Source organism: Pelophylax lessonae, assembly GCF_965119305.1.
Source record: "Pelophylax lessonae genome assembly, chromosome: 2".
Taxonomy (NCBI): Eukaryota; Metazoa; Chordata; class Amphibia; order Anura; family Ranidae; genus Pelophylax; species Pelophylax lessonae.
The window spans coordinates 673,510,690-673,524,395 of NC_138769.1; the positions used below are offsets into that span (position 1 = coordinate 673,510,690).

The 13,706-nt window shown below is 41.5% G+C and overlaps 1 protein-coding gene across 1 annotated transcript in view; it reads right to left on the reverse strand.

The window, feature by feature from the left end:
• ARHGAP42 (Rho GTPase activating protein 42) overlaps window positions 1–13,706 on the reverse strand; it is a 531,819-nt gene that overhangs the window by 19,191 nt on the left and 498,922 nt on the right. The window contains exons 18-20 of the mRNA XM_082244686.1: window positions 13,367–13,526; window positions 3,374–3,518; window positions 533–916 (exon numbers count right to left, since the gene is read on the reverse strand). Coding sequence (XP_082100812.1) covers window positions 533–916; window positions 3,374–3,518; window positions 13,367–13,526 — 689 coding nt within the window. The remainder of the gene's footprint in view (window positions 1–532; window positions 917–3,373; window positions 3,519–13,366; window positions 13,527–13,706) is intronic.

The window sequence follows — 13,706 nt, forward strand, 5'->3', positions numbered from 1 at the left end:
CCTATGATCATCAACACCATAATGCTGTGTTTTCCTGGTTGTAGTATTTCAGGAAAATACTGCATTATGGCCACTAGGTGGAGGTGATGATCATAGGTAATACACATATTAGACATTTTATGGAAATTATTTGCAATGGCTGTGAAAATGTTGAGCCATTCACACAGAACATTTTTTTTATAAACAGACCCCTAAGCATGTGCATACTTCTAAGTAACAGAAGCAAAGCCTTAGAATTTAAAAGCCATCTAGTAGGATAGAAATATGGGGAGTGTGTTCTTCCTCTGACACAGTTATGTGTATTTTCTTTAGTAGACAGTCAAAGGCCACCTGGAGTCTAGCTCTTGCTGTCAACAGCCTTGCCATATAAAGTACAATCTCCCAAATTCTAAATGTGCAGTTTGTGCCCTAAGGTAGTTGACGAGGTAGCTGTCAGATTTCAGGGGGTTGTGTAAAATAAAGTCACATGTGGTGTGTTCCAATAATGCTAGCTTACCCAGTACCGACAACTCAAAAATCATCAAACACTTACCTTCTGTTGAAGTTAAGGAGCGAAGTGAGGGGGCCGCAGAGCGCTTGAGCCCAGAAAGCTCATAGTGTCCTTTTTTGGTGAGGTCAATCGGTGGTGAAACATTTCCAGGGCTGGTCACAGAAGACACACTATGACAATCTGACTCCACATCGGTTTTTGAGGCATCCTCTTTGGAGCTCGACTCGGGACTTGTGGTCCAAAGGCTAGAGCTTTTTTTGCCATTAGAGGAAGGCGTAGAGGTCACCCATGGAATGCTACTCCCTTTCTTGTCTCTTTGTGGTGAAGAAGCTGACCTTGAATTTACATTCTGTTCTGAGGAATGTGAAGATAGCGATTCAACACTGCCCATAGGAGTGCTGGTTGGACTGCTACTATAAGAGTCACCTGCAGGAAAGAAAAAAGTAGATATCAGCCCTCCATGTCAAGACATGCAAACACTTCTGAGAAGGCTGCATTGCATTTCCTGATTGTGAAAACAGTGGACCATGAATGTGCAATGAACATTAAAATGACCACCTGTAGTCTCTATCAGAAGCCCATGGGACAGTATGAAAATGCAGAAGCACAATTCGAAGACAGAGTTGTCACCTTATATTTTATTGCTGGCAATCCATTTTATTCCCATGCCAGACTTATATGCATCCACAAATTAATTTCTGAGGATCTTAGAGAGTTCTATAGATTTTGGCATGATGATATCACACATGCCAATAGCAAAGAGAACACCAACCCTAGATGTCTAAAGGTTTAAATAAGACAGATTCCACTTGCATACTCCCTAATAAGGTTATAATTACTGGAACCTAATCTGGAACCCCTTGATTCATTTCATGGATTTGAAGTAGTGGTAACTGTAGGGGTGCCCTTACTTTCAGTTTGTTTGACAAATCTGTATTTTGATCATTTAAATAATAAAAATGAATACATCATGAATTACTTGTTCATATATATTAGCCTTATTTGCAGGCACCATCTGAATAAAGATCTAATGTTTGCCTGTTCAAGTCAACAATTTCCATAGGATGTACTCACTTTTTCACATGACTGTTTATAGATATATATTACACCTATAATGTATCTAAATTAGTTTTCAAAATGCTAAAATTTTTTGGTAGTATGTGTAAGTCTTCCGAGTAGATTCATCAGGAATCTATAATGGTTTTATACATATTTTCTTTTCATATTTTTTCCTCTTTTATCATGCAGATAAAGATAAAATGTTGCATATGAATATTTTTGTATTCTCATTTCAGCCATCAGATGAAATTCCTTTTTGCATGTTTTCCAGGTTATCCTTAGTTGTTTCTTTTAGGGGCCTTTTGTTTACAGAACTCAATATCGGAAGTTGAATTTTACCCAAGTGAATGAGTCATAGCAGTGATTTCTCACTCTCTTATCTCCTCGAAAGGAAGGTTCAATTAGGTACTTTGAAGACAAACAGCTTCTTTTATGCAAAATCTGTACAGAAAACCCATAATACTCTAAATTTTGTGTCATAAGTTCAGTGTACAACGAATATTCTTTTGTAAAACAAAAGTTATAAATAGCTAAAAAGCAGATATAAGACAGTTTAAAAGTATGTAAGTTTAAAAATGAAAATAAAATTGTCCCCAAATCATTATAGTCTCCCTTTAGTAACAGATACCCTGTATGACATAGGGGGAGATCTACCTAAACTGGAGCACTCAGAATCTGGTGCAGCAGTGCATGGTAACCAATCAGCTTCTAACTTCAGCTTGTTTAATTATGCTTTGACAGTAAGCCCCCGTTGCCGGTTTTATGTCAGAATACCGCTACTTATCAGATTCTGCTATGGGTAGTGCACAGATGTCTATTGAAATCGCTCCTGAGGTCGCCAAAAGTAGTGCAGGAACCAAATGGGCAGTAGCCAGCATTCTTTCAGAATACCGCTACCTATCAGATTCTGCTACCGGAAGTGACGTACGGACTAAAACAACTTACTGCGCATGCGGTCCAACATGGCTGCTATGCGTTCCAGTAGGTTTCCTAATGTGACAGAACATGAAGCAGAGGCGGACATCTTCTTACAGCCAAGCAAGTCCTGAATTTTACATTAATTTTAGCAGTAAACTCACCTTACAGAATAAATAACAGTATTACATTTGTATTATTATTGTATTCTAGTAAGTATAGCAAGAAACCTGCAGGTAGAAGGTGGCGACGGCCATCTTGGTACACCCTGCACTGCTCAGTGAGAAACTGATTATAGAGTGAAATAGACTATTTCACTCGGTTGCAGTGAAATAGCTTATTTTAGTATATAAGGTGAGTTCACATCTAAAATAAATGTAAAATTCAAGACTTACGTGGGTGTAAGAAGATGTCCGCCTCTGCTTGGTGTTCTGTCACATTAGGAAACCTACTGGAACGCATAGCGGCCATGTTGGAACGCATGGCACAAGCGCAGTAAGTTGTTCTAGTCCGTACATCACTTCCGGTAGCAGAATCTGATAGGTAGCGGTATTCTGATAGAACACTGGCAACGGCACTGTCCCAATCGGTTCCTGCACTACTTTTGGTGACTTCAGGGGCGATTTCAATAGATATCTGTGCATGAACCCGCGCAGATGTCTTTCAAATCATCCTCGAACTCACACTGAAATGCAGGCTTGAAATCGTGCAAGTTCAGCTGAACTCGCACAATTACAAACCCGTGTTCAATGTGAACGAGGGCTAAAACCTAGAAGCTATTTGGTTACTATGCACAGCCGCCCCAGATTCTGTGTGCACCAGTTTTAATAAAATCCCCCCCCCCCATAATGTTAGCTTTATAAACGGTGGGGGTGTCCCGATTAAGTCAGCTATTCTAGTCGCACTCACTGTCTTGATCAGCCAGACACGGTGTATATCGCCCCTTGGGCTTTCTTGGTCCAGTGGAAAGACAAATGGCTCTGGTTCTCCTGGAGAAGGAACGTTGTTGTGCCTGGGGGAGAGGAACATTGGGGTCCGGAGCTGTGTGAAAGATCTGTGCAGAGTAAGATTCATTATTAAATGGGAATGCAAACTTCACAATTTTAAGCAACAACCATTCACATTTTAGGAAATTGTCAAAATAGCTTTCATTTCCATTTTCCGAAGCAGGAAAAAATGTCAGCTGGAATCATCTGAACAATTGGCCTCGTGTTTGCCGTATTTGGCACACTAAATATACAGTGAAAGCTCTAATGAATAGGATTGTACCTGTACTGGCTGCCTTCATTTTATAAAGGGCTGTGCAAACTGTTAACACAATATAAATCCTTAATAATAATAATAATAATCCTTTATAATAATAATATAACAATACAGATTGTCACATTGTAAAATGATTACAGCCACACACACCTACACAGGTTGAACTGGATGGACTTTTGCCTTTATTCAACCTCAACTACTATGTAACTATGTAACAGTTCTCGCAGTGGCTCCAAAATGTCACTTTTTCTATGGCAATGAATAGAAGTACTTTTTATTTGATTTTCAAGGTGAAGGCGCCTGGTTTTGATGTATGGCCCTATATAAAATGAAGATACCTGCTGCCCTTTTTATTTCAATGGTACCAGTACCAACAAAATTCCAAATCTTATAATAATAAAAAATGGGCGCTGGTAATGTTGTGGGCTTGTAAAATATATGTTGTGATTGTGGGTAAAATATATCTTCAATGTGAGTGTAGACCTTATATATATAATATCATTACCCAATAAATTGTGACCAGTGTATATATAAAGGTAGACACAAAAAAATATTTTAATACCTTATTGTGTCAAAATTATACTTATGATATTATCACATCACATATTATATTATCACATATTATAAATTATCACAGGAAAATGTGAAAAAATTGTGACTTTTGGTGATAACTAAAATAATACAAATGTGTGACACTTATAATTATATGTGAAAACTGGATTATCATAATATCATTAAAACGCATATAATTGACAATAAAATCTGTGATTTATAAAAGTATTTGTGCAACTGGTGAAATAGTCTGTGCATATCTATTATATCTATACACACATTTGTATTATTTTAATTATCACCAAAAGTCACAATTTTTTCACATTTTCCTGTGATAATTTATTAAGTTGACATCATAAGTATAATTTTGACACAATAAGTTATTATAATAATTTTTTGTGTCTACCTTTATATATGCACTGTTTACAATTTATTGGGTAATGATATTATATATGGTCTACACTCACATTGAAGATATATTTTACCCACAATCACAACATATATTTTACAAGCCCACATCATTACCAGCGCCCATTTTTCATTATTATAAGATAAGTACTTTTTACACTGATTTTGAAGGCTGGTTCAAACCAGGTAAATTCCAGTGTGTTTTTATTCTGCATCCAAAATGCATGGACAGAATTTAACATGGATTCCAATGGACCTTGTTCACACCAGTGCAGTGCTTTCCTCTGCAGCCCACAAAAGTAGAACATGTTGCATTTTTTGTTTGATTGGAACACATCTAGAACATGGCAAAAGGCATAAAACCGTATTGGAATAAACATGTCCTCAATTGCAATGTTAATTTTGATGTCAAATTTCTATTTAGTTTTAGTCATAGTCTTTTGATTAAAATGCCATTTTAGTTTTAGTCGTATTTTAATCATCTGAATTGTTTTAGTTTTAGTCTTATTTAAGTCTACTAAAATCTCAATTACATTTTAGTCAACTAAAATCGAATGGGTTTAGTTAAATTGCAATGCATTATTTAAGCATTTCTCTAGAATTTCCAAACTCATTATATATTCCTGGATTAGAAATCTAATAACATGTTAATTATTTATGGTATTAAGGTATGCAGATACAGATTGAGCCATTGTGATATAAAACCAGTGTTAATTTTGATGACAAATTTCGACATAGTTTTAGTCATAGTCTTGACTAAAATGCCATTTTAGTTTTAGTCGTATCTTAATCATCTGAATTGTTTTAGTCGTATTTTAGTCTAGTAAAATCTCCAGTACATTTTAGTCAAGTAAAATCTAATGGGTTTAGTTAAATTGCAATGTATTATTTAAGCATCTCTCTAGAATTTCCAAACTCATTATATACTCCTGGATTAAAAATCTAATAGCATGTTAATTATTTATGGTATTAGGGTTTGAAGATGAATTGCAGACACAAATTGAGCCATTGGGATATAAAACCAGTGTTAATTTTGATAACCAATTTCAAATTAGTTTTAGTCATAGTCTTTTGACTAAAATGCCATTTTAGTTTTAGTCGTATTTTAATCATCTGAATTGTTTTAGTTTTAGTCGTATTTTAGTCTACTAAAATCTCCAGTACATTTTAGTCAACTAAAATCTAATGGGTTTAGTTAAATTGCAATGTATTATTTAAGCATTTCTCTAGAATTTCCAAACTTATTATATACTCCTGGATTAAAAACTGAATAAGTTAATTATTTGTGGTATTAAGGTATGAACATGAACTTCAGACACAGACTGAGCCATTGTGATATAAAACCAGTATTAATTTTGATGACGAATTTCAAATTCGTTTTAGTCATAGTCTTTTGACTAAAATACCATTTTAGTTTTAGTCGTATTTTAGTCATTTTGAATTGTTTTAGTTTTTGTTGTACTTTAGTCAACTAAAATAGTGTTAATTTTGTTGACGAAAATATTTTCTTTAACAGAATGAACACTGCTCAATTGAGATAAAGAAAAAAAATGGGGAGAGGGGCATGCAGAAACGCATCTGAAACACAGAAAATGAGGTGTGAACTTAAAGGATAAGTCCACCCTAAAAGCAAAATCCCTGCATCTATAGACATCCATGATCTAATACTAACCTATCTAGCCCTATAAGAAGAAACTAGTATACTTACCTTTTTTGAAGCTGATCCGACCCGATCTCCAGCGGAGGAAGCTCTGCAGAAGATGCAGTTGACATTGGCTGTGAAATGAATGGGATGTGATGTCACCCCTAGAGTTACTATGGGGCTTCCGTTGTCGGCTGTGTCCTCTGCATCCGCCTACACAGCAAAGCCATGGCTGACATCTAAGCGTGGGATCGGTTCGGCTTCAAAAAAGGTATGTGTATGGATTTCTTCTTTACAGGGCTAGATAGATTGGTGTTAGATCATAGATGGCTGTAGATGTGGGGATTTTAGTGTTAAGGTGGACTTTTACTTTAATGGCGTGCTGGTGAGACCTCTGTGTTTGGTCTTTGCTTTGGATGGCACCCCCCGTCTCCTCGCTATAGCACCTATAATATCTATAGCTATAACAGTGCACTGGATGATACAAATACAGACTGTTATATTTGGCACACACATGAAATCTTCATCTACCCTATGTGATCGTTTTTTTTTCTTACCTGTGCCATCAATTTTCAATCCATTGAAGCTCTGCTTTAGTCAACATCTTCAGCATTTAACACATTTGGGAGTTGCAGTTGCAACAATCCACAGGGGGGTGCAGGCATTTTGGTATGCCTAATCCCCCCCCCCCCCCATCTGCCTTTTCCCACCCACAGCCGCTATATCACTAGTGTGCATCCTCAGGGCTGCAGGAAAAATTAAAAAAACAAGATTTATGCTTGCACATGATCGGATGATTGAAATCAGCAGTACCTCTCCCCGAACACTAAAGGCCCGTACACACGATAAGAAAATCGGAAGTAAAATTTCATCGAACAATTTTCTGATTTTAGGATTGTTAGTATGGTGCTTTCTGCAGTCGATTACGAATTTTCAGATGACAAAAAACTGGATGTGCAGGCTATAAAATTTTTATAGTATGTAAACACAATGTCTGATTTTCATTTAACCACTTAAGCCCCGGAGGATTTGACTGCCCAAAGGCCAGGCCCTATTTTGCGATTGGGCACTGCGTGAATTTAACTGACAATTGCGCGGTCGTGCGATGCTGTACCCAAATGAAATGGATGTCCTTTTTTTCCCACAAACAGAGCTTTCTTTTGGTGGTATTTGATCCCCTGTGTGATTTTTATTTTTTGCGCTATAAACAAAAAAAGAGCGACAATTTTGAAAAAATAACAATATTTTTCACATTTTTTTTATATGAAATTCTCAAAAAAAAAATTGTAAAAATCTAAATTTTTTAACATTTTAGGTCAATTTGTTTTCTGCTACATATTTTTGGTAAAAAAAAAAATTGCAATAAGCGTATTTTGATTGGTTTGCGCAAAAGTTATTGCGTTTACTAACTACTATGTCATTTTTATTGTTTTTTTTTTTTTTAACTAGTAATGGCGGTGATCTGCGATTTTTTTTAGCGGGACTGCGACATTGCGGCAGACAGATCGGACCCCTGACTGACATTTTTGACACTTTTGGGGTTACCAGTGACATTACTACAGTAATCAGTGCTATAAATATGCACTGTTACTGTAAAAATGACACTGGCAGGGAAGGGGTAACTTTAATGGTGATCAAGGGGTTAAGTGTGTCCCTAGGGGCGTGATTCTAACTGTTAGGGGGCGTGGCTAGTTAAGTAAACACAGAGACATGCGATCCTATACAGCAGGATCATATAGCCTCTGTGCCTACTTCAGTGAGAATGACACACGGCTGTGTTTACATTAGCCGTCTGTCTTTCTCCCTCCCCGATCGTGAGTGACCGGTGGACATTGGGGCCGCCGGTCACTCGCGCTAGGTCCCCAGGGAACGAGCGGGGGCGGGAGCACGCCCCCTACAGGCTTGTGGGCGAGCAACATAGGTCTATATTGCTTTGCCCAGCAGCGGCTGACTGCCGCAGTAAATCCTCGTTAAGCGGTCAGCAAGTGGTTAATTAGTACAGTTTTCGTCCGAAAAAAATCATAAGAGCAAGACTAGGCATGCTCAGAATACATACAAAACAATTCAACACATGACATCACTGCTGAAGTTGAATTCTGTCGTATGAGAATTTTCGTGTGAGAATAACTTCTTCACTTTCCATATGAGAATATCATGCAACAAAAAATGGATGACAATTCATCCGATAATCTGATCGTGTGTACGAGGCCTAAGATAAGTGAAAATTCCCTGTACTAGCTAAACAGCCTAAATGCCTTTAGTGTGTCAACTCCAACGTCTCATTAAAATGCAAATTCACCTCTATGGCAGTTGGTGTTAAAATGTGTTTCCCATATTGTAAAAAATAAGTTTTTGGTAACAAGCTTTGTATTTCTATTATGGAAGCAGCATGCGGTCTTTCTCTTTTTTCTTCAGAAACTACAAAACAAATTCTTCATGAACAAAGTGGACACCAGCTGTGAAATGAAACTGGTTATTTCCTTTTTATTTATTTTTTTTTTTGTATTAGGCTCCATGCACACAGGGCGTCATAAAAACGTGCTCCAAAGCTGTTTACATAACGCCGGGAAACAGCAGCTGTAAAAACGTGCTTTCAGTAGCTTTTCCTACTAGCGTTATTGCACGTTTGGCCACAGTAGCTGTTAGCAGCGTTTTTTTCTGCCTCCATTCAAAATCAATGGTTCCCTATGGGAGCCTATTGATTTGAATGGAAGTCACACCGCAGGTCGGATCAGGGTGATCCGACTTGCGGTGCGACCTGCACTGTGAGAATCTTGAGGGGGAACTCCACGCCAAAATGGGGAAAAAAACGGCGTGGGGTTCCCCCCCAGGTTCCAAACCAGGCCCTTCGGATCTGGTATGGAATTTGAGGGTAGCCCCGCGCCGAAAAAACGGCGTGGGGTCCCCCCCAAAATCCATACCAGACCCTTATCCGAGCATGCAGTCCGGCATGCCAGGAAAGGGGAGGGGACGAGCGAGCGGCCCCACCCCCCCTGGATCATACCAGGCCACACGCCCTCAACATGGGGGGGGTGTGGGTGCTTTGGGGCAGGGGGGGCTCTGCACCCCGCACCTCAAAGCACCTTGCCCCCATGTTGATGAGGACAAGGGCCTCATCCCCACAACCCTGGCCGGTGGTTGTGGGGGTCTGCGGGCAGGGGGCTCATCGGAATCTGGAGGCCCCCTTTAACAAGGGGGGCCCCGATCCCGGACCCCCTCCCTATGTGAATGGGTATGGGGTACACTGTACCCCTACTCATTCACCCCATAAAATGCAGTGTATGGAAATGACGACAGGAGACGTTTTGGAAAATTTATTAAAAATCTTCATCCGGCTCTTGTCCTCTCCGGGGGTCTTCTCCTCTCCGAGGGTCTTCTGCTCTTTTGCTGTCCGCCCTTCTTGTCTTCTCCTCTCCGGGGTCTTCTGCTGTCTTCTTCTCTCCGGGGGTCTTTCTGCTGTCTTCTCTCCGAGGGTCTTCTGCTCTTTTGCTGTCCGCCCTTCTTGTCTTCTCCTCTCCGGGGGTCTTCCGCTGTCTTCTCCTCTCCGAGGGTCTTCTGCTGTCCGCCCTTCTGCTGTCCAATCTTCTTGTCTTCTCCGCTCCGGTCTTCTGCTCTTTTGCTGTCGGCTGTCGGCTGTCCTTCTTCCTCCGGTCCTCCTCCGACGACGTCTTCAGCGATTATGCCGGCCTCTGGTCTCCGCAGCTTATTATATAGCCATTAGGGGCGTGGCCGCCAGATGACGTCATCGGGAGACCACGCCCCTTGTGTCACAGGTGACGTCACCTGTGACACAAGGGGGCGTGGTCTCCTGATGACGTCATCTGGCGGCCACGCCCCTAATGGCTATATAATAAGCTGCGGAGACCAGAGGCCGGCATAATCGCTGAAGACGTCGTCGGAGGAGGACCGGAGGAAGAAGGACAGCCGACAGCCGACAGCAAAAGAGCAGAAGACCGGAGCGGAGAAGACAAGAAGATTGGACAGCAGAAGGGCGGACAGCAGAAGACCCTCGGAGAGGAGAAGACAGCGGAAGACCCCCGGAGAGGAGAAGACAAGAAGGGCGGACAGCAAAAGAGCAGAAGACCCTCGGAGAGAAGACAGCAGAAAGACCCCCGGAGAGAAGAAGACAGCAGAAGACCCCGGAGAGGAGAAGACAAGAAGGGCGGACAGCAAAAGAGCAGAAGACCCTCGGAGAGGAGAAGACCCCCGGAGAGGACAAGAGCCGGATGAAGATTTTTAATAAATTTTCCAAAACGTCTCCTGTCGTCATTTCCATACACTGCATTTTATGGGGTGAATGAGTAGGGGTACAGTGTACCCCATACCCATTCACATAGGGAGGGGGTCCGGGATCGGGGCCCCCCTTGTTAAAGGGGGCCTCCAGATTCCGATGAGCCCCCTGCCCGCAGACCCCCACAACCACCGGCCAGGGTTGTGGGGATGAGGCCCTTGTCCTCATCAACATGGGGGCAAGGTGCTTTGAGGTGCGGGGTGCAGAGCCCCCCCTGCCCCAAAGCACCCACACCCCCCCCATGTTGAGGGCGTGTGGCCTGGTATGATCCAGGGGGGGTGGGGCCGCTCGCTCGTCCCCTCCCCTTTCCTGGCATGCCGGACTGCATGCTCGGATAAGGGTCTGGTATGGATTTTGGGGGGGACCCCACGCCGTTTTTTCGGCGCGGGGCTACCCTCAAATTCCATACCAGATCCGAAGGGCCTGGTTTGGAACCTGGGGGGGAACCCCACGCCGTTTTTTTCCCCATTTTGGCGTGGAGTTCCCCCTCAAGATTCTCACAGTGCAGGTCGCACCGCAAGTCGGATCACCCTGATCCGACCTGCGGTGTGACTTCCATTCAAATCAATAGGCTCCCATAGGGAACCATTGATTTTGAATGGAAGAAAAAAAACGTATAACGTGGCTTAACGCACGTTAAGCAACGTTATGGAGCCTTTAGCAGCGTCAGACGTTTTTTGCAGCTTGACGCTGGAGCTCCTGAACCCACAGTTTCTGGGTTTTTTTTGGAGCTGTAAAACGCCTATGCCACTTGGAGCTCCTAAAAGCTCTATGTGTGCATGAGGCCATAGAATAACATGGATGGGCGTTCTGCAGCTGCAAAAAAAAACGTCTGACGCTGCTAACAGCAGCTGTAAAAACGTCCAGTGTGCATGAGGCCTAAAAATAAGGATTTGTTTAAATTTGGAACTGTTATAAAAGATTTATGTGATTTCAGCCTTCAAGTATTTAATTATGCTGTGACTAAAATGTTTATAATTCAGAAAACAAAGGACAAAATGACAAAGTTTTGTTCCCGCAGTTTAAGGGAATGTATAATGAAAATCATTTTTTTTTTGCTTTCTTTTGAAGGTGAATATGAATACATTTGTACAGACGCGATGCGAATGACAGCGGCTTCCCGCTACTGATTATTACTGGTGTGAGCGACTTCGCCCAGCCAGCGATTACCTGTGATGATCGCTGCTGGATGCCTGTGCAAATATAGTGGAATGTGTTAATATTCCTTTCTAGGTAAGGTCCCAGCTGGTAGTGTACTTGATTACACAAGCAGCAGCCTCGGTCTAGATTCGCACCCTTTCCATTGCATTTATTTGGCTTTGATGCACATTAAATGCACCTGAGCTGACATGTATTGCAATCAGTTTTTTTCATGCATTGCATTGATGTGCATTATTAATGTGTGGGTTTTTCTGCACAGCAGAAGCCAACTTACACTCATTTTCTTTGCTCAACATGCGTTTCAGCACGCTGTAATGTGTTGAAGTGCATTACAATGCAGTGCTTTTAAATGCTTTTAAATGCAGTATGTTCCAGTTTAACAAGTACACACCCATGCACTATAATAAAATCACTGCCAGAGGGCCTAAGGCATTCTCTCTACTAAAAATGTCCCTTTGTCTGTGTTGCTTTTGGAGTGATTTCGCCTCAGTAGCGGCTGCTATGTAAGAACTGGTAGGAAGAGAGGAAAGATCCCTGGTGCCGCACATCCACTGAGTCCTGTGATGGTAATGAGAAAGATAATCACAGCCTGTGCTGCCACAAGGCTATGACCCCCAACAGGTTTCGCTCCTCCCCCGGAGCTTATCCCATGACTAAGCTCTAGGGGCGGAGCGAAACGCATTGGAACCGTGGCCTGGCAGGAGCCCAGGCTGAGGTTGGCTCTCTCATTACCACCATCAGACTCCGTGGATGTGTGGCACCAGGGATCTTTCTTCTCTTCCTTCCAGTGACTACAGGACCCGGGACGAGCTCCATCCCTTGCTGGCACTCCTGCACACTACTCCCCACAGTGATCGAGCCTGAGCGGCACACTGTTGGTCAAGGTAAGAACTGGCAAGCTGCTTAACTTTACCCAAATCCTTCAAACACTGGGATCCATGGTTAAGAGGCCCCCAGATCAGCACCAATACATTGACCGTGCTAGAATAATTGGGATAGCCTCCCACTTTGGGATAGCCTCCCACTTCTGTCGTACCCTTTGACTTTGTGGCCTAGACCTACCAAATTGCCATTTGCGGAAGTCTGCACAGCCCAGCAGTAACTATAAGAGATTGTCTGATGCTTCATTTAGCGATCCCTATCTCTCCGTTCCCACTTTTCTTATTCACACAACCTCTCCTTAGCCTCTGACCACACACTAACGCTCTAAGTTTTGTTGTTCTTCGCATTAAGGTGATAAGCATATGTGAAGTTTTCAGTATCTTTGATGGCATGCAGGTTTCACCCACCAAACCTGTATTTTGTTATTTCTGTAATTACTTGCGGAGGTTGCACCCTCCTACAACCATGAGCCTCTGGGTCCTCTCATTGCTGATAGCATTGGTACTTTGACACATGTACATTGACATTTGTACTCGTAACAACTACTTATGTACTTTTTCCTCCTTACACTTTTAAATCAATAAAATGATAAGTAACCAAAAGAACTGGTAAGCTGCAATTCATAAATATAAAATGTGTTCCTGGGCTTTCATACTCATAAACCAAACATACAGGTACAAATCTTTCACTGTGCTGACTATACCTTTTCATAATGCTCTATTAAAATTTCCACCACAATATTCTGGAACTTGATGTTCATCATGGCTGCTACAGTTTCCTCTTGAGCTCTCATCAAAGTCGGCCCAAAGATCACCCCCAGGTTAGAAACAGTCATAAGATTCTGTTGGCTATGCAGTGAAACCCTATGGGATAAAATATAATTGTCACAACATAATATATCGTGCCTAGAGTAATTGATCACATTGGTGAAACTTATGCTAAATGAGAAAAACTGCAGAAAAGTGCTTTTATGGATTTTTTTTTATTATTATTATTTTAATTTCAGGTTCAAATAAAAAGGAATGCATATTCTAAATTTTCTT